This window comes from Vespa velutina, chromosome 11 (genome assembly GCF_912470025.1).
Source record: "Vespa velutina chromosome 11, iVesVel2.1, whole genome shotgun sequence".
Lineage (NCBI taxonomy): Eukaryota > Metazoa > Arthropoda > Insecta > Hymenoptera > Vespidae > Vespa > Vespa velutina.
Window position 1 is genome coordinate 2712450 of NC_062198.1, and position 22246 is coordinate 2734695.

General features: G+C 32.4%; 1 protein-coding gene across 11 annotated transcripts in view; it reads left to right on the plus strand.

Annotated features, from left to right (window-relative positions):
* Positions 1–22188, plus strand: part of LOC124952913 (chondroitin sulfate proteoglycan 4) — an 80940-nt gene extending 58752 nt beyond the window's left edge. For 10 of the 11 annotated variants that reach the window (XM_047503530.1, XM_047503527.1, XM_047503528.1 and 7 more), the window contains 7 exons: positions 11917–12511; positions 12604–12858; positions 14270–14467; positions 15092–15293; positions 15719–18433; positions 18527–18933; positions 19010–22188. In XM_047503530.1, coding sequence (XP_047359486.1) covers positions 11917–12511; positions 12604–12858; positions 14270–14467; positions 15092–15293; positions 15719–18433; positions 18527–18933; positions 19010–20986 — 6349 coding nt within the window. In that variant the 3' untranslated portion in view covers positions 20987–22188. Of the gene's footprint in view, positions 1–7485; positions 8299–8578; positions 8740–11916; positions 12512–12603; positions 12859–14269; positions 14468–15091; positions 15294–15718; positions 18434–18526; positions 18934–19009 lie in introns of those variants that run through there. The other variant, XM_047503535.1, reaches the window with a different exon arrangement.
* The last annotated feature ends 58 nt before the right edge of the window (positions 22189–22246 follow it).

A 22246-nucleotide genomic window follows, 5' to 3' on the forward strand; every position in this document is an offset into this window, starting at 1 on the left:
TCATAATGAAAGCGTCGAACTATTGGAAACTTTTATCTGTTAATTATTTGACAATCAAAAAAAAGAAAAAAAAAGAAAATAAATAAATGAAAAGAAAAAGAAAAGTAAGATGTTTCGATCGAAATAAGCGAGTACGTCCAACTAACAATATCTTTCTCTTCAATTATCGATCAATTATCTCTCTCTCTCTCTCTCTCTCTCTCTCTCTCTCTTTCTCTCTCTCTAAGATTGTTAAAAAAATGAAAAAAAAATATTAATAGTAAACTTTTAGATCGAAATAAGAACGTCCAACTAACGAGATCTTTCTCTTCTTTATTATCGATTAATTATCTTTCGGTGAGAATGAAAAAGAGAAAAAAAGAAAAAAACAAAAAAAAAATGAGAAAAAAAGAAAAAGAAGAGGAAAAAGGATAGAATGAAGAAAAGAAAATAACAGTAAGGTTCGTTCGAACTCAGTACGTTGAACTATCAGAATCTTTGATCTCTTAATTATAGATTAATTGTATTGCTTGTACGATATGAAATAATCACCAAAGTCTTGGCAAAGATATCGAAAAGTTTAATAGTAATAAACGATTTCGAACAGCAATATCGATATCGATAAAATATCGAGACTTTTGAAGGTGAACGATTCGTGTTATACGTTATTCCGAAAGAGACGGAAATACTCAACGAATACAAAGTATCGAACTAAACCACCTCTGGAAAAAGTGATTCATTCTGAAAAAGAAACCGATAAACTGTGCCTTTTCTATTCTTCTTTCTTTCTTTCTTTCTTTCTCTCTCTCTCTCTTTCTCTCTCTCTCCCTCTTTATACGGTTACAATTTCTATCATCAACGAGAACGACGAATATAATTGCAATTGATAAATGGCTACCTTTCTTTGAATATGTAAATCTTAAAATATTCCTTTTCGAGAAGAGAATCAAGAGAGTAGACATTTCAAATGTTCTTTCTTTCTTCGAACTAAATTTAATATTCTTTAAATATTCAACAGAAAGTCGAATAAATCAACGTCAAAAATATATATACATACATACATACATACATATATATATATATATACATATATATATATATATATATATATATATATATATATATGTACATATATGGGATATGTGCAGAAATACTCAATCAAGAAACATGAGTACGTATTAATAATTCTTCTGGAATAATAGAAAAAAAAGAAGAAGAAAAAAAAAGAACGAACGAGGTTCATGCTATAAAAGAGATAAAAAAAAAAAAAAAAAAGAACAACGAAGAAATTTAATGGAATAAAATAAACGAGAAGAAAAGAACAAAAAAAAAAAAAAGAAAAAAGAAAAAGAAACAGAAAAAGAGTGAAAAATAATAAAAAAAAAAAAATAATAATCCTCCAAATTTTTCGACACTTCTTTCGTTTCTCGTTGAATCCGATATATTTAATCTCCGCACTTTCCAACCCCCTTCAGTTGAAACACGAATCACACGTGGTAATTCCATTCGTTCTTTCCTTCTAATTCCGCTCGCTTCGCACCTCATACCACTGGCCTCCACGCACTCCTCGTTCGACGTTTTACACATACCTACGCATATATACACACATACTGTATATATATATATATATACTTATATATATATATATATATATATGCACACATACATACAAAATCCATAAGATCGGCTTTCGAGAGGGCAACGTGATAACCAAGCCCGATTTCGTTCTACACAAAAATCGTACTATTTCGATCGAATGCAATCTGTGCCATTAATCGATCGTATCTACAAGAGAGAGAAAGAGAGAGAAAAAGAGAAAGGGAAAGAGAGAGAAGTTAATTCATTTTTCCAATTTTTTATTCGTTCCCTTTTTATTCTCTCTCTCTCTCTCTCTCTCTCTCTCTGTCTATCTGTCTCTTTCTCTTTCTCTTTTTTATTCTCTTTCTCTTTACCCTCTTTGCCTCTCTCTTTTTCCATTTCATAGGATTTTATTTTTACAAAGATCCTATAAATTCTAAAACATTGATCGTGCATATAAAATTAACAAATATCTAGATGGGTATGGAGTCACGTCAAATTGAAAATTTGTTTGGCAGACGAATTACGTTACAATGCGATCTCGCTTGATATCCGTTTTTTTTTTCTTTTTTTTTTTTTTTTAAACCTTTTCCTTTTTTTTTCTCTATTTTCGAACGAATCTCGATTATTTCGAATTTACACAGATCGGATTGTACACGCACGAAAAAGTCATCTTACAAAAAAAAATACTTTCTCTCTCTCTCTCTCTCTCTCTCTCTCTCTCTCTCTCTCTCTCTTTATCGTCCAATACTATATGTACATATATATGGATGTTATTTATAACGTTATAACCAGAATATATATTTGAATTCAAAATCAATATCGAACTCTTATGCAACGATTTAAAAAGAAATATGTATTTAAACGAATGGGTAATCATTTTTTAATAAAGATAACATTTTATCGTCTTTCTAGAACACAATTTATTCCTCTTTACAAAGCTTAACTTATAAACGTTTTACTTAAACCAATAAAGAGTTTCGGTAAGCACACGTTAACTAATAACAAGATAAACGTAATAAAACTTAAATGTTAATACTCAAAGTACATACGTATTATGTAAATTATTGTAAATTCCAATACATAGAAAAGACATGAGAAAAAGAGAGAGAAAGAAAAGAGAGAAAATGAGAGAGAGTGAGAGAGAGAGAGAGAGAGAGAGAGGAAAGAGAATGTAACGAGTAGCCCGAAACGATTCATTTTTAAGCTCGACAAAATGTAACGTGTAACATCAGTAACTTTATTAAATCGCGTTGCATTTACTTAAATTTGCATTGGAAATCATCGCAAATAGCATCGCAGAGGTCAACGGTACGAGCAATTAAGTTTCACTGAGTACCGACAGATGTAAACAACGAGGATCCAAAGTGAATTTTAGTGTGATGTTAAACATATGTATGAAAGCTACGTGTTTCGATCATTAATTATATGAACGTTAACCCTATTTGACACGGAAGCAGATGTTCGTTTTCAAAATTTTCCACCTGTTTTTCTTTTAATCCTTCGTCTTCCTTTTTTCTTTTCTTTCTTTTTTTTTTTTTTTATTTCGTCAGAAAAAATATAAAAATCAGAATATTTATAAAATTTTTAAATCATTTGCCTTTAATATTTCTTCGTAAAATATATACACGTACACACACACACACACACACACATACAAGATTTTTAAAAGAGTATAAAATCAAATGGATGAAAAAAGATCATAAAAAAAGTGATGTCCAAAAATGATTTATTGAAAACATATATGCTTTTAAATATATCTATGATTTATTTTCCATTCGTCGAATTAATGATCTCTCGAACTCTTTCTTTTATTTTCTTGCATCTCATGTTATTATAATTCTCAATAACAATTATTATTTGTATAAGTTGGTTTATAAAAAATACAATAGAAACAGAGATACGATGAATTTTGGGAACATATTCAAAATGCATTTACTATTATTTCCAATACAATGGGAAAATATTTGAATGAGTTCGGCAATCGTTAATTCGACGAATGAAGAAAGCCTTGGATTCTTTCAAAAAGAAGAATTTTCAAACATTTCTTATAAGCGATACGATAAATCATAAATATCTTTAAAAAGTGCATATACATATCTTTTCAATGAAACATTTAAATGAGGCATAAATTTTTTTCATGAACTTCTTTCATTTATTCGTCTATTCAATAATACATAATATAAGTTTAGTCCTATGATTTTTGGATACCCTGTATATGTGTGTATATATATATATATATATATGATTATCTAAAACGTGACGTAGAAGATTGTCATAAGAAATAGATTTAACTCGATACCTGTTAAAACGTTAATGCATATCGTCAGAAACGATAATATTCGAGACGCGTTCGCGAATCGCTAATAGAGTAAACGCGTTAAGCGACGTCGACGTGGCATATTCAAATTACGAATATTCTCGAAGCGTATTTCGACGGGTTCGTCCACACGAAGAATTTCGCGAGGGGCGAGGGGTGGGCTAGGGAGGGAGAATATAACGAAGTAAGGAAGGAAATACGTGCATACGATAGATACCGACATAATGTAATAGCGAATATTATATAGACTTAAATTATCACGTACATACATACATATAACATTTTCTTACTTTCCATCAATCAAATTTTTATCTTATCACTAATTCTACGATATTCAAATTGATATTTAAAAAGGAAAAATTCTTTTATCCTATTTATCATAATTAGTATTTTTATTTAATCAATTGTTAAGTAATCATAATCACTTGTAAGAGATTTAAATTTATATTTAAAAAGGAAAAATTCTATTATTCTATTTATCATGATCATTATTTTTATTTAATCAATTAAGATAAATATCAATACCTTGGAATACTTTAATCAATATATATATATATATATATATATATATATATATATATATATATAATTAATTGTTATGGTTTAAGCTTTCAGACCATTCATATTATTTACTTATTATTTTATTATCATTATTGATTATTTATTGAAAATATTTAAAATACTATTTGTTTAAAAATATTGATCGAATAAATAGGAAAACAAATCATAATGCAAAGGCAATCAGAATGGAAATTAATAGGGTATCTTTGTTTGGATTGGATGATATTCAAATTGAAATTAGTATGGATCTATCGGAATCAAAACTTTATCATACCTTTGTTTTCAATTCTCCTTTGTACCTGAAATGGGATTGGTCGATACTTAAATTGAAATTAATAGAATTCGATGAAAATTAAAGTCTTACGTTATATTTGTTTTTTTATCAATCCTATTTAATACTTATTTCATTTCTTTTAATTCTATATTAAAAGATTGAATAACGATGATTAAATTAAAATTAAATTTGAAATTATTATAAAACGATCAGAAATATTTTATTTACCTTTCTTCCTTTTTTCTTTTTTTTAATCCCATCTTTATAACATCTCTGGCATATAGAATATTTTACCGATGTTTATTGTTTAATTAAAATTAATACGTAATACAGATAACGACAATAAATGATAAAACGATCTTGCAATAAGACTCTCCCTTGAAAAATTTGTTTTGTTTGTTTTTTTTTCTTTTTCCATTTGTTTTTTCATTTTATACCTTTAATTCGTTTATCGAACTGTGTTTATGGGAGGAAAAAAAGAAAGAAAGACAAGAAAAAAATAAAAAAAATAAAAAAAAACCAAAAAAAAAAGACGAAACAACACCGTCATTGTAAAAGGGTGCATTTAAGAAGACGATTTCTTGTATACTCGTGATTTTATTGAAGTTACGAGAGGGAACCTCGAACCGGACACGCCTGGTCGGAACTGCTAACATTCTCAATGTATTCCTGACTAGCAATGGAGCGAAGGAAACGCAAAGAAGTGCCAACGGAGCGATTTAAAGTACGATTCCCCGAGTGAATTTCAATGCGATTGCCTATGAGATATTCTCGGGATCGCAATAAACAGCGAATAGAGAAACCTTCCAGTCCCGTATCGTATTTTCTCCCATGCGACAACTCGTTGAATGTTTGATCTTTATGAATTTAATCAGCCCCTATTTCTGTTTCTCTCTCTCTCTCTCTCTCTCTCTCTCTCTCTCTCTCTCTCTCTCTCTATCTATCTATCTATCTTTCTCTTTTCCACTCATTCACGTAATTTCAACATTCGTGACATTTTATAATTATTTTCTCTCGTATGACGCGCTTTGTTACCTCATACGATATTACTTTTCTCTGAAACACGTCACAGAGCGACAATGCTATTTTGTTCCGACCTTTCGACTTTTAAAAAACTTTTAACAATTTCAAAAGACGTATCTCTCTGTATACATTCATAAAACGCTTTAATATTTTTCTTCAACGTCAACCATCCTCCTAATGGACATTATTGTTACTGTGCTATTCTATTAATATTATTATTATTATTTATTTATTTATTTATTTATTTATTTATTTATTCATTTACTTTATTTTATTTCATTTTTCATCCTCTATAATAATTATCGGACAAAAGACAACGTATACGTATATTTTTTGCGTTGTTATCAAAAGTGAATTTTTTTTAATAATACAGGAAAAACTGAGATTGACGAGCTAATTAACTTTACGTAGATTCCATTACAAAGGAAATGAAAACATAGAAATGATATGTCAGTTTTCGAAATCAGTTTCATTTAAATCGGAACATTCATTTTCAATGAATATTATATATATATATATATATATATATAATATCAATAACTAAATCGACGAAATAATTTACACGTTTACATGTAACCAACTGAAAATTTTCAAACTAATTTTCTTTTTTTAATTAAACCAACCAAATAAACCAAATAAACATTAATCAATATCAAATCAGCATGTTGATAATTTTCTTGAATGTAATGTTATACACACACACACACACACACACACACACACACACATATATATATATATACTCAAGCGAGTCTCTAATTATCAGGGTATCGAGTATCTGTATCATCTAAGCAAATACCGTAATAATAGTTTATTAATTACTATTATAAATCTCTTATCTTTGAGAAATTCAATTTTGAAATTTAAAGAAAGAGAAAAGTTTAATTTCGATGCATTTTTATTATTTTATCCAACGTTCCTCGATTATATCGACAATTTTTATTACATTCTTCTTGTTCCCCATTGATTACCAGTAAAGAAGAAAATAGGAGTTGTAATGGATGGGGAAAGGAAAAAAATTCAACCGCGATGTTGAAAACTTTTCAAGCAGGGCTTTAAAACGGCTCGACATTAAAACGTGATTCAGTAACATTTCATTGATAATGCTGCTTTCATTTTCCTCAGTAATTACGTATTGAGTTAATGTGCATTTCAAAACGGATTTCAAACGAGAAAATGATATATGTTACACCGTAAAAAAAAATATATATATATATATATATATACAGACAAAATATTAATTATATCGATTTACTCTTATACCAACTCTTTTTCTTTCTCTTTTTTTTTTTTTTTAATTCTTAAAACATATCAGTATTAATTAACACGTATCAACAATTTTTGAAGTTTTATTTTAATTGTCAATAAATTATATTATTTAATTTTATCTAAAAATTAATTGTACAATTGTTAAGGTTGTCAATTAGCTCATTCCTACGCGCACACACACACACACACACACACATACACTTTATCTCTTTCTCTCTCTCTCTCTCTCTCCCTTTTATTCGTAACATTAGTATTAGTCAAACACATACTAACAATTGATGAAATTCACTTTAACTGTTGTTACTCTATATTACCGTGTTACAATTCCACAATTATCTAATTTCTCTCAGTATTGCTCATTTGAATGATAACATTTGAAAATCGTCTATAGAATTAACCATACTCGAATGACAATCGAATCGTTTTCTCCTCTGAAGCGTAACGAATGTGTTAACATAGAAGTGAAGAGATTGGGTGGGCTGAATGAAAGGAATCGCTGGATAAAATTCGAGGAACGAACGTGCTGCAGATCGATCCCGATAAGAGGAGTGAATTGAATTATTTGTTCCGAAATGCCATATATCATACTATGTATGTATAACTATGTATAGTTATACATTTATCGTACTTACAGGGTGTTCCAAAGAAAACATAACAAACCAGAAACGATTATTTCTTATATACGTTAAATCGTATGAAATAAAATAAAATAAGATAAAATAAAAAGAAAAAAAAAAAAAAAAAAAAGAAGAAGAAAAAAGGAAGTCAAACGCAAAACATCTTTCAAAAGTGTAAATTTTGTTTCACATTTAAAAAAAAAAAAAAAAAAAAAAAAAGAAAAGAAGAAAAAAAGAACTCTATAAAACTAGGATCATCGATAAAAGTTTCGATCTTTGTAATGCTCTTTACATAGAATTAAATCTGTTAATAATGTTGATTTTAATAATGATACTTATTATATAGATAATAAGAAATGAATGGAACAATTTGTCTTTCTTTTTTGTTATCATCCAATGGTTATTTGTCAAGTTAGCGCGTTTGATCTCTCTATATTTCTAGACGAGCCAACCTCGTTCTCATCGTGCTTTGTAGTTCCACTCGGTTACACCTTCTGGTTCCATGGACAGCATTACACTTTCCTTCCTTTCCGATAGAACTAACTTTTATATTTTCCGCGTGAGAGAACGAATTATCTTTCGAGCCACTTTACCTCCCAGAACTGTCTTTGTTTTTACTTATCCTCCTTGAATATTCAACATCAGAACGAAGTAATATCGAAAAATAGATTGAAAAGGTACATGGTATTGTATATAAAAATAAAATTGTCGGATTAAAGGGAGAAAAAAAAAAAAAGAAAAAAAAAAAAATAGAAAAACGAAAAGAATGAAGAAGGTAATCTTTAATCAAGCAATTTAACAAAATGATTAAATGTAATTGATTCTTAATTTCTTTTCTTCTTCCTTTTTTTCTCTTTTTTCTTTTCTCTTTTTTTCTTTTTTTTTTTTTTTTCTTCATATAATACCTTTTTACACATAAATATGTATACAACTATAGAAAATGTATCTTCAAATAAGATCTAGAAATGATATCGAGGAGTCGTGCAAGAAGTTGTTACGTAACATTTTGCATATTTTCTGAGAAATCTTGTAATATGATGAAGTCTCAGCCCAAAGAGCTTAGAAACGAGTGAGAAGTTCGAAAATGAAAGATGCATGGATTCGGTCTCTCTGCTAAGGTAAGGTAAAGCTGAAGTGATTCGGTATATCGTAACTCCTGACCTTTCTACTTGCACTGAGTAAAAGAAAGAAAAACGGCAAGTTTCTTAGAGCAACGCGTCTTAATAAAAATAAGAAATGGCAAAAGAAAATCTCAGAGGATCTTTCTCCTGGATAAATTTCGTCGTTCTTTAACTTACATTTAAATAAATAAAATTTTAAACTCTCAGAGTGTGAAATACTTCAGCTCGTTCGAACGATCATAAAGACTACGACGATGAGAATTCATTAAAAGAGAAAGAGAGAGAGAGAGAGAGAGAATTTATTTATTTATTTTTTTTTTTTTTAAATAAATAAAGTGAATCATGCGATTATAATAATCATATAAATAAATAAATAAGTAAATAAATAGATAGATAAATAAATGATAAATGAATAAAATAATAATTTCTCTCGGTTTATTCGGAATTATGATTATTTCATTTTAGAACTTTTCTATTGCATTTGCTTACAATGACGAGAGAATGCATTTACAGTGGAATTATTTTAAAAGATATTAAAAATGAAAAAGAACGTCAAATTGTTACATACTCGTTCGTATTAATAAAAAATAATCTTGCTTATTCAAAGAACGATTCCGCATATACTTCGAACTCTCAAGTTACATATCATTGACGATAACAAATGATAACAAATCATTTTCTAATATTTTTTCTTATTTATTATTTTGTATATTTCTATCTATTAATTTTTATTTATTGTTTTATCTATTGCAAAGAATATTATCATTTTATTCTTAAAAACTTTATGATATAATTTCTAAAGGCCATAGATATATGTATATATAATATATATATATATATATATATATATATATATATATATATATATATATATGTATATATATAAACTATGGAAATATATACAATACACATTATTGTTATTATATATCATTTATCATTCAAATAGAATATATTTTAATATATACCTGTTATATCACAGTCTAGTGAACGCAATTCAGGCATCACTCATGCAAACAGTGATTCTCAAATGTAGTGGAAAGCGATAACCAATGCGAAATACCATAGTCTTTAAACGTTTAACGTAAATGTTGAAGTTTTCCTTAAATTAGTATATTTTCAGTAAAATAGTTCATCTTTATCTCTCTCTTTCTCTCTCTCCCTCTCTCTCTCTCTCTCTCTCTCGTTCTCTTGTGTTCTTTCTCAGACAAACAAATTAAACGTATATCATTATCGTGAAACATTTCAGAATGAATCGTTTCGAAGTACATACTCTCGTTTTCCTTTCAATGAAAATGTCGAAATAGCGAAGAGAATCGGGAAAGTTCAGTTAAACGCAAATTGCTCGACACACATATGTAGATACATACATACATACATACATACATACATATGCATCTACGGACATAGTATGTATGTATACATAGAAACTCTAATAAAATAGAATACGTTGAATTCTCTCAAACTCGGACAATTCAGAGAATGTGTATTCACTATCGTTGAAGAATAGATTTTCCTCTTATGTTAGTCCAAAGGGAAGGATAAATTGATAATGTGTGTAATGGTACAAATTGTGCTGCTTCCAAAGGTGGTTCCAACTAAGATGGTTCGAAGAGGGGAGAATCACTTTACAACCTTGCTATGTGCATTTGTATGTGTACGTATATATATATATATATATATATATATATATATATATATATACGTATGTATATGTGTATGCGTAATAATACGTTATGAATGTGCGTGTAACGAGAATGCTTTGTCTACAACTATTAGGATTCACACAACGTCTATGAAGTTTGGGAAATGACGAGGGCGTTAGCTCTGCTGCTATCTGCTTATCGATTAGCTTGTACGTGATTAAACTGCGATGTGATAGGAGTTTGTAAAAAAAGATATGTACAATTTGAAATGAATTTATTCGTTCGTGTGTAATATCTAACGACGTACGATAAATTAAAATTGAAAAATTATTTGTCGAAAAAAAAAAAAAAAAAAAGAAAAAGAAAAAAAAAAGAAGGAGAAAATAAAAGAAAAAGGATAAAAAGAAGAAACAAAAGAAAAAAGAAAAAAAAAGAGAAATAAAATAAATCGCGAAAAGAGAACAAATCGACGAAATCAACGGGAGTCCTTTTTTTATTTGGAATTTTTTTGTAAAAATAATAAATTTATTATGGCGGACGTCGTGTTGAAAAGTGAAAAACAAATTCTCGTTCGAACAGAAAACGATAAATTTTTGTTTCATTGTCAGAGAAGATAAATCGAAATGATGGATCGATAAATTTGAAAATAAATTAGTTAATAGGATATTAAAAAAAAAAAAAAAAAAAAAAAAAAAAAAAGAAGAAGAAAGAAAGAAAGAAAAAAGAAAAAAAGAAAAAACGATTAAAAGAAGTTAACGATGACATCGTAATCGATTTATTCGTAATCAAACTTTTGCGCGCTTTTAAGATTAATTCCAATGGGGAATCGTATTTTCTATCTCAAAGTTCAACTTGAACGATAGAAATTTTCCTTTCAGACGGAAGTATCTAAAGTTTCTTAAGGGAGATCGTCTTAACGATGTGAAATCGATCGAACGTGTTTACGAAAGTCTCATTCCAATTTCAATATCCATTGGAAAGAACGTTGGCATTCAACTGGCAAGGCAATTCTTGTTCTTCGTGTTGGATAATATCAAAGGATTGCTACCTTCATAGGGTTTACTCAATAGTCGCTCAAGTTTATCGCTTTGCTTTCTTTCCGAATTAGCCGTGAAGTCGTTTCAAAGATGAATGATCCAATGAATGTTTCGAACAAATCGCGCGTTTTTTTTTTTTTTTTTTTTTTTTTTTTTTTTTTCATTTTTTTTACCTCTCTCTCTTTATTTTTTTTTTTTTTTAATCGCACGATATTTAACGAGCTTTCTCAGTCGTCATTGCGATCGCACCTTTTAAATATTTCAATTAAAAATTAAAACAAGTAAACACAATTAACCGATCGGAAATATTTATACACGTATAATAAATTTCAACGAATAATTGAAATGAACGTAAAATCATGACAATATGAAAATTCAATATCTATTAAAATACGTATAGAATATTGACAATTAAAATGTTTCTTGTAATTGATACGAATTCGTGAAGTAAACAGGCAAGTATTCTATTTCAATTTGAATTACGTTCCTTACAGATGGGAATTTGATATGAAGACCGGTACCGAAAGTGGTTTACTTCTCTACAACACTGGCCAATCTTCCTACGCTGATTACTTAGGAATCGAATTATTCGAAGGAAAGATACGACTACTAATGAACAAAGGAAATGGTCCAACGGAGTTAATACATGGTAACATGGTGTCCGATGGTAAATGGCATAGAATTGTCGTCGACTTTAGCCCAAGTGGTATCGGTATAGCCGTCGATCGTCAAGAAAAGACGATGGCTTTGCCCTCCGGTGGTAATCGTTACTTGGACTTGGCCGACACGCTCTATATCGGTGGTACAGAACTCAATAAACGTGCCAGAGCACTGGGTAAAGGGCTTAGGTCAGGTGACGTGAGTTATAAGGGTTGTCTCCGTAACATGATGCTGGACAACAAGGAGCTTGGTTTACCTGATGTCAAGGTCAGTCAAGGTATAGTCGTAGGATGCGTTTGGGGATTTCCATGCGTTGAAGCTGATCCATGCGTCAGTGATGCCTTATGCGAACAACTGGGCGTTGATTCGTTTAAATGTATTTGCGATCAGCCACTCTGTATCAAACCCAATTTCGCTGAAGACTATAAGGTTTGATAATAATCCTACTTCTAAATGTAATATAATCGACATTACCATTTGATCAAATAATGATGTGTATTTTTTGTATTTTCCTTTCTTAGGTTTATTCGAACGCTAATCTTCCGGTAAATTTGGAGATTCTCTCTCTTTCACCACTTTCAGTATCAGAAGGTGAACATGTACTTGTTACGAGCGACAACATCGGCATGATTCTAGACATTGCCAAGTATGGCGTCGAAGAGGATGGCGTTGTTTTCAGCTTGGTAACACCACCTACTTATGGAACATTGGCTTTGGATCTTCTAACTTCAAGAACTGATCGTTCCTTCACTTTACAAGACATCAATCGTGATAAGGTAATATTATTATATGTTTCATTTCTTCTTTGAAGGAGGAAAGATTAGAAAATAGAAAAAAAAAGAAAAGAAAAAATGCAATATGTTCTTCATTATATTCCGATAATAATCATGAATTTGGTGAAGCAAAAGAAGTCAAAGATGTTGGTAAAGTCATGCTTAGTCCCGGTTCGTCATACGGGCAGTCTCTATAGATAGTACAGCTTGTAAAGACTAACTTTAGAATCGTTGGGGGCCGATGTGGGGTCGGTCGACTCCGATGTAGGGCTGAACCGAGGTTCCTCTTTTCTCTCCGCAAGCCACACTTAATTTATCCAACGACAGTGGCCTATTTATAAACACCGCCACCACTCATTAATGTTTTTTCCCTTGGATTAAATCGAGCAGATAGACGCTTATCCCTCGAAACGTTACTCTTCCTGATACTTACCCGAATCCTCTTCCTACAAGCGTTATTTAACTAATCGATTGCCTTGTAATCGTTTTATTCTTGCCTCGTTACTTCTCGAAATCGACTTGACGAGACGATATGCTGATCACCATAGCTAACCTTCCGTTACTAATTTTGATTAGGATCGAAGTGGTCTCAGCAAAACATACTATATATATAATATATATATATATATATATATATATATATATATATATATATATATATTGAGCTCCTTCGATATAGAATGGATTCTCTAGTCTTGAAACAATCTCAAGTTCGTTGTACTTAGACTAGCCATAGATTACACGGTAATTTACGAATTACGTTAACAAAGAGGGTACTACCATCAAACAGAGAAGCCACATATACCGCACATCACTATGGATAATTCCGAATTCTACGCTTGAAATGAATTCATTGATACATACATACATATATATATATATATATATATATATATATATATATATAGCGCTTCGTTACGAACGAATTCGACTATTCCCTCTGTATAATTCATTGGTAATGATTTCCGTGAAATCAATTATGCGAAACAGAGTAGAGGAGTTTCGTTTTAATTCGAGGTTAAGTACCGTACTACTAGAGTTAACTTTGCGTAGATAGCTAATTAACCGTACAGATATAACTCGATGAATTTACAGAAAGTATATATTTTCAAACGAGTCCTCGAGTCAAGTTATTTCAGGAATATTGAATTTCAAAGAGAATTCAATAAAGTACACTATCCGTGTACGTTCACTCGTTAGTTAGTTCGTTCGTTCCGTTCGTTCGTTCGTTCGTTCGTTCGTTCGTTCCGTTCGTTCGTTCGTTCATTTGTGGACTATATGTTAACTATAACATACTATACCATTGTGTGAATAATTCCTCTGATGTAAACGGTATAATAATTTGTTCTGCGGAAAGGTGCATGGTTAATAACGGTATATGTATATACCTGTATGGTGGTTACCCTTATGACAGATACAGTACATGCACGATGGAAGCGAAACCACAGAAGATAGCATGATACTGGAACTGACGTTGGTGGCAGGAAGGGGATACACGCTTCCAGGATATCTCCGAGGAAGACTTAGGTTTCCTCTTCATGTCAACGTCACTCCTGTCAATGACCCACCACTTTTGGAAATACCGACAGCAAAAGTGCTAAGACTGGCTCAAGTAAGTATTCCATAGGGATATATTCAAGGAATAAGATTAATCATAATTCAAATAAAACTTTTATAAAGAATTAAATCTATTTAATAATCATATTTTTCTGATGTATAATAGTAATTATCAAATGAGAATAGTTCAAATAAAATCTGTTCAGATAATGTACTGATTATGTATAATCACTACGGTCGGATTAAGTTATTAAGGATTTTTATTTCTCCTCTCTCTCTCTCTCTCTCTCTCTCTCTCTCTCTCTCTCTCTCTCTCTCTATAGTTTTGCGTCTAATAATTCTCATGGGTTAATCGAGGTCAAGCGAAGTCTTTTTTGTTCACCCTACCAGATCGTAGAGAGAGAGAGAGAGAGAGAGGAAGAGAGAACGTGACAATTATGCCGCAACGAGATCGATTTTCCTGTAAGCTACTAAATGATATTAATGAAATAGTGGAATGGCTTTTCAACGAAACGAAGATTCCTTCACTCTGACGTAAATCGTTTCTTATGAAAATTATCAAAGCTTTCTAAATTGGTTAAAAGCAAAAAATTGTACCTGTTTTTACTGTAATCTTTTTATGTGACTCGTACGCCTTGGCTAACCAATTAATCTTTTAACCGGTGCTTGCTTCTAACAGGGCACCAGAAAAACTCTAACAAAAGAATTAATTTGGGCCATTGACGCGGATACTCCGTCGGAAACGTTGGTCTACACGGTCCTGCGCACTGACACGGATGCTGGACATATCGAAAGAGTTACTTATCCTTCTAAGCCGATCGACACCTTCACGCAAGCCGAATTGATGCAAGGGCTGATCGCTTATGTACATCGTGGCAACGGTAAACACTTTTATTGATTTCATTATTCAAATGAAACAAAGTTAATTCTAAAATGTCATTAATCTCGATAAATTCTTTTATGATTTTATTTTTGATATAACGATGATAATGAAAGATCAACGATGGTTAGAGTCAACATAAATTCCTAAAAAAAAAAATAATACTATACTTACGATTACTATCAACTACAACAATTAAAAAACTTTATTCTGTTTGTTGAAACAATTAAAAAAATATATTTAAAATTCTATTGTAGATGAGAAATTATAATATGCATTATGATTAATTATGATCTATATAAATATCAATAGATCTATACGATAATAGAATCGAAATAGAGAAATGCAATTTCTAGCTTCTTGCAAGTAATAATAATAAAAATAAATGAAGTCGCGGTATAATTGGATTTTTGAAAACTATTTCAGCGAAACCGAATGCTATGCTGGGTTTGCAAGTAAGCGATGGAATTGAAAGCAGTCAGCCAGCATATCTACGAGTCTCGGCTTACCCACTACAGATTAAACTTATGCATAACACCGGATTGATCGTGGTGCATCGATCCTTCTCTTATTTAACGCCAGCGAATTTGTCATTTATAACGAATTCCGACGACAGTACGATCGACATACGTTATGATATCAGTACGTCACCTCAATACGGTACGTTGCAAAAGCTGAAAGACGTTTCGAGCAGCTGGCAAAACGCTGATCATTTCACTAGTCGTGACGTCGATCTACATACGATCCGTTACCTTCATAATATCGGTAGTCCAACACAAGACGAATTTAAATTTCAAGCTAGCGTTCGGGAGGTGAAAACACAACAGACTTTTGATTTTCGCATTACCTTCATAGATCTCGAATTAAAAGAGATAAAAAGAATTCCCGTTAATTTTACGAATACGGCCGAGGTAATCGTAACCGGACAAAATCTTAAGTATCAAACGAATCCATTGATCACATCACCGAACAAAATATTATTTACTATAAACGGTGGACCGAGATATGGTGAATTGTTGGTAACGAGACGAAAGATTAATGTTGGCGATAGTTTCACACAAGAGGATGTAGATACGGGTAAACTACGATATCGCTTGTACAGAAGAGCCTACTCGATTATTCACGACGAATTAGCGTTTAGGGTAAGTGCACCACAATGTATCGATATACTATCAACGTTACCTCTGAAACATCATTTGGCGAAAAGCAACAAAGCCGTTGAAGGAACGGAAATTTTGAAGATCGAAGAAGGTTCAAAAGCAGTTTTAAAAATGATACGTACAAATACAATGGATTATGGTGTATCCAATTTGATTTATAATCTCACGATAAATCCACGTCACGGTTGGCTAGTCGTACTAAATCGAACGAAATCACAAAATCGAAGCAACGCCACGTACTTCACCTCCGAGGAATTGCTCTCTCAAACGGTTTATTACATCCACGATGATTCAGAGACAAAGGAAGACTCCTTCGAATACATTGGTATTGCTTTAGATCCCATAGATTTTATGTACGTTGGACGTTTTCGTATTGAAGTTATCATGAAGAACGACAATCCTCCTGAACGAATAGTCAACAAGATCTTTCACGTAGTATCCAAGGGAGAAAAATTGATAACTAATAAAGATTTAGCTTATATCGATAAAGACATTAATACCAAACCTAGTGATATCAAATATACGCGTAAAGATAACGGGAAGAGTGGAATTTATAGAATAACCGACCCTACTTTACAAATTCGTGAGTTTACACAAAAAAATATTGACGATGAAAGAATACTCTTCAGACATTATGGTGAGGATTGTGAGAAACTCGAATACACTGTAAGTGATGGCCACTTTCATACCGATGGTATTCTCGAAATCGAAGCAAGTCCACCTTATATTAGATTGAAGGAAACCAATGGATCGATCGTTCAATTTAACAGAAGCGTTGTATTTCGTTCAAAGGAATTGGAGATCGAAACGAACGTTTATATGCTTGAAAAAGAAGTTAAATACACGATCTTGGAGAAACCTAAATATGGAATACTTTTGAAACACACAAAGGAAACTACAACGTTTACCGGAGAGGATCTGATTCATAGTTCAATATCCTATCGACATTTGGGCTCGTCGTTGAATAAGGACAATTTTAAGTTCAAAATTTCAGCTAAGAATGCAGAAACCGAAGGCATCTTTACGATTAAAGTTTATCCAGCAAGTTATTGGGAGGCCATGACAGTTCTGAACAACAAAACTATCTTTGTCGAGGAGTCAACGAGTCTTTTGATAAATAGAAAGAGCTTGGAGATAATGCATCCGAAAATTTCACCCTCCGAAATAATTTATTTCTTACGGGATTGGCCGCAAAATGGTTATCTGGAAGTTCAGAGTCACGATGAACATGCCGAGGAAAGTAAGGAAGAGTATGTTGGTAATTGGGTCAAACAATTCGATCAGGCTCTCATAAACGACGGTCGTCTATTTTACGTTCAATCTGTGACGAATCAAACGAATGATAAGTTTGTAGTTGATGTTACGAATGGGATCATGTGGATGTATGCTCTAAGCATCAACATTATTATAGTTCCTGACAAACTTTATGTAGAGGCTAAGAATCTAAATGTGGTTGAAGGTAAAAGCGTAATTCTGGATGAAACTGATTTTATCGTGATAACTTCCTATTACGCCGGTAAGGTCACAGATTATCGAATAGTTGAGAAACCAAAGCATGGCTTTGTAATCGATTCTACAAAAAATTCACAAGTTAAAAAATTCCCACAAAAACATTTGAATTCTGGTGTTATATTGTACAAACACAATGGCGATGAGTTTTCAAAAGATTCATTCAAAATGGTCGTTATCGCTAGTGATAAGATCAGTGAGCCCTTTGACGTTTGGATCGTTGTTCAACCTATCAACGATGAAGTGCCTGTCCTTGTGAATAAAACTAAATTGAATGTTTGGCAAGGTGGTTCAGTCATCTTGATGTCTTCTTACTTGGCTGCTATAGACAATGATACCGTTCCAAGTGAGATAACATTTAATCTAACCAGTATGAAAAATGGATACATTTCTATGCTAGGATCTGATACAGAGATTTATACATTTACTCAACAACAAATTGATGAATCCAGAATCGTTTTTACCCATACAAGTAAGTATTAATAATAAATAATATAATAACGTTGAACGATTAATATTGAATAAGTTAAATGTTAATCATTTTCAACTTAAATACTCTTTTCAGATGGTTCTGAAGCGGAATTTAGCTTCGTGTTAAACGACGGTGTGCATACGACAGAGGCGTATAGTATATCGATTGTGGCAAAGCCCGTACGATTAACCGTGGAACAAAATGTTGCGTTAAATGTCTTTCCTTTAACAAGAAAAGTTATTTCGAATAAGCTTTTGTTAATAAGGTGTTCAGACGAAGCCAGAGAAATAAGGTACAATGTACGAAACGGGCCACACTTGGGTAAAATCATTATGGAGAGCGGTGAAGGCGTATGGCTCGAGGTCGATCGATTTACTCAAAAGGACATAAACGATAGCAAAGTTTTTTATGAACATAGAGTAAGGTTCATGGATTTAGCAGCCAACGACTCGTTCACGTTCGATGTCGAAGCCCATTATACTGGATTTATAACGAATCAGGTAAAGAACAAAGAAAAAGCAATCTATTTTTCAATCGAGCGACATAAAATTTTAATGAAAACAAATTTGATCCTAGGTTTTTCACATAGACATCTCTGTTTCGAGTGGTGGCTTGGATAGATACGTTTCAGCTAAAACTGTTAGAGTCGAGGAAGGTGGTTCAGCTCAAGTTATTATGAACATCACTGGAATAATAAGTTTCCTTCAAACTAACGCTGGCATCAATAAACCTGCTGTATTATCAAGACTGGTCAATCAACCGTATCATGGTCATGTGATGTTGCTACCAGATCTCAATGTGACTACTTTTACACAGCCCCAAATCGAAGGTGGAAAAATTGCATATTATCATGATCATTCGGATACATTGGAAGATCGGATCTTCTTTTCATTGTACTTAACACCTGGACATGTTTTATTATGTAACACCAGTATATCGGTAATAATTGAGCCAATCAACGATGAACCTTTTAAACTTATTACCAACGCACCTTACTTAACTGTTGTTCAAAATCAAAATCAAACTATTACAAGAGATAATCTATTAACGATCGATCCTGATACTCCAGCTGAAGAAATAATTTATGATGTTATATCAGGGCCTACTTTTGGTAGACTATTGCTTTTACCTTTCGATCAAAACAGTTCGGAGGTACAACAAGTGAATAAATTCTCGCAACTAGATGTTGATTCTAACAGATTGGTTTACGAGCACAATGGTCCATTGCAAGCCGCCTCCTTCTATTTTAGAGTCTGGGATGGTCGTTTCAATCCAACCTATACAGTTTTCAATGTTCACGTTCTGGCAATCCGCTTGAATGTGACGGTACGAAGTCCAGTGAAATTACAACAAGGCTCGAACGTAGCGTCGATATCGGAAGACAACGTGAAACTCGACACAAATGCAAGACAAGATTTAGTGATCTACGAAGTGACAACCAATCCAAAACACGGTGTGCTTTATGTAAGGGATGCCGCCGCAACGAACTTCAAACAGACGGATTTATTATCCGAAAGTGTAATGTTTTTACAAACGGACATGACAGTTTCCAATGATAGTTTGGAATTATCAGCTCGTTTAAGCGGTTTTGAACAACAACATATTCGTGTTAAAATCAGAGTGGTCCCCTTGATGATAATGAATCCAATGATAGCATTGATGGGGGAGAAAAATCAGATAACTCTGCAACACATGGATGCAACACCTTTGGCAAAACTCACTAGCAGCAATCCAGTCTACACCATTGTCAGAAAACCAAAGTATGGAAAGATCAAGAGAATCATAAGAAGTTCTTCGACTTCAGGAGAAAAAAGGGGAACACGTGAAAGAGAGGTCGGAAGATTTTCTCATCAAGAAATCGTCTCTGGTGTTATATATCTAGTCTGTAAAAAAGTACCAAGTATGGAATACGAGGGACTAAGTGATAGTTTCGCATTTATTCTAGCAGCCTCGATATTTCAACCGGCAGCTGATGAATTCGAGATACGCGTTAAATTCGACATGGACGATTACAATAGCACTTTAGCAGGTCCTATGGATCCCATTGGTCACGAGGGTGAAATGGCAATCGCACCTAACATGAGCAATGATTATTTGTTAATTCTTGGCATGTTGCTTGGTGCTTTTCTCTTAAGTATCGTCGTTATAATCACAATCAGGTGTAGACACAATCGATACAAACGTACCGAAGAAGACAAACCTGAGACAACGCCATCGGTTGGTGTAATGCCCTTACCAAGGCCACCTGATCATTTAATGCCAACGACACCTCATCTCAAACGTTTCGCAAATGAACATGGCACGATAACATCCAGCACGCCATTACCAGTTTTACCAAGTATGACATCAACCTTACCGCAGTGCAAGGTAATACCATTGAATCCTTTGGAAAGTATAACAGGTTCAGAAGTTGACGTATCTGTGAGGTATCCTTACGGGGTTGCGGATGGTGACGAATGGAGCAGCTTTGATACGTCAGATCTACCTTGTCAATCGGCTACAACACAAAGAACCAACAATCCTTTATTGAGGAGAAATCAGTATTGGGTCTAGCAGGAGGAGCAGCCTTCGGGCCGTAAACGAAATAAACTGTAGCGCTTCCAAATACTCGCTTAGAAGACTGTCTTTGTTACGAATATCGGGACGATTATTCGATATTATTGTCTCAGCGTGCCTAAAAGGGAAGTTAAAATTGTGTATATTGATAATATACAATGATGAATGGATACGTAAAAATAGAAAGATATTCTTTCTTCAAAGTCGACAATTAATATGAGACTTTCCTATAATGGCAATACGAGTATATACATATGTATGTAGGTTGCGTATGTAATCTTCAATTTAGAGATACGGACGAAACGGACGATATTAATATCGTCTCTCTTTTTTCTTTGTCTAAGAAAAAAGAAAAGAAAAAAAGAAAGATATTTATTATTGTCCGTGATTATGACATTCGTCACTACGAAGGACTCGATGTGCCTAAATGAGAAATCGACTTTTTACCGAAACCTGTTAACTTACACTTTTGCTAATATATGTATGTATGTATATGACTTCGGTCAAACGAAAATATTCATGCCAAGTCTTCGGCCTTACTTATCGTCGCTACATTATTGGAATCATCCCCGTCTACCTCGGCCATTATCGATTTCAAAATGAATAATTTTCTGTAATTTTTTTCTTTACACAATCATATTAAATCGATACATTTTAAATGTAATATAAAAACCGACCGTGAGAGAAAATTTTATTCGTCACAGAAGAGAAATTGCGTATGTACTTAAGAGAACTCCTCTGTGTATCAGTTTGGCGAATTGTTGGGATACGAGGGCCAAATTATATTATCGAAGACTGACAACCCACACCGAGATTTATTAGGATGTTATTGTTCACAAATACGTGTAAATAAATAAATATACTATGTGAGAAAGAGAGCGAGAGAGAGTAAGAGCGAGAGAAAGTGCGAGAGCGAAAGAGAGAGAGAAAGAGAGAGATTGAGAGAGAGAAGAGAACAGAACAACGTATGTATGTATTTATCCATGTATTTATCCCATTTTTAAAAATGGACGAACTATCTGCAAGCTACATTGAAAGAATTTTGTGAACCCATAAAATTACATACCTTGGGACATGAGAGAGAATCATCTTCGAATGCTCGCGTTATGCACATATCTTTTACACTGCACTATTTTGTAATTCGAATTTTTACTTGCATTTCATTCGGAAAATAGAACAGTGTGTATTTATAACCTTGAGAAAAAAAAAAAAAAAAGAAAATAGTAAAAAGAAGAAAAAAAGCAAAAACAACAAAAA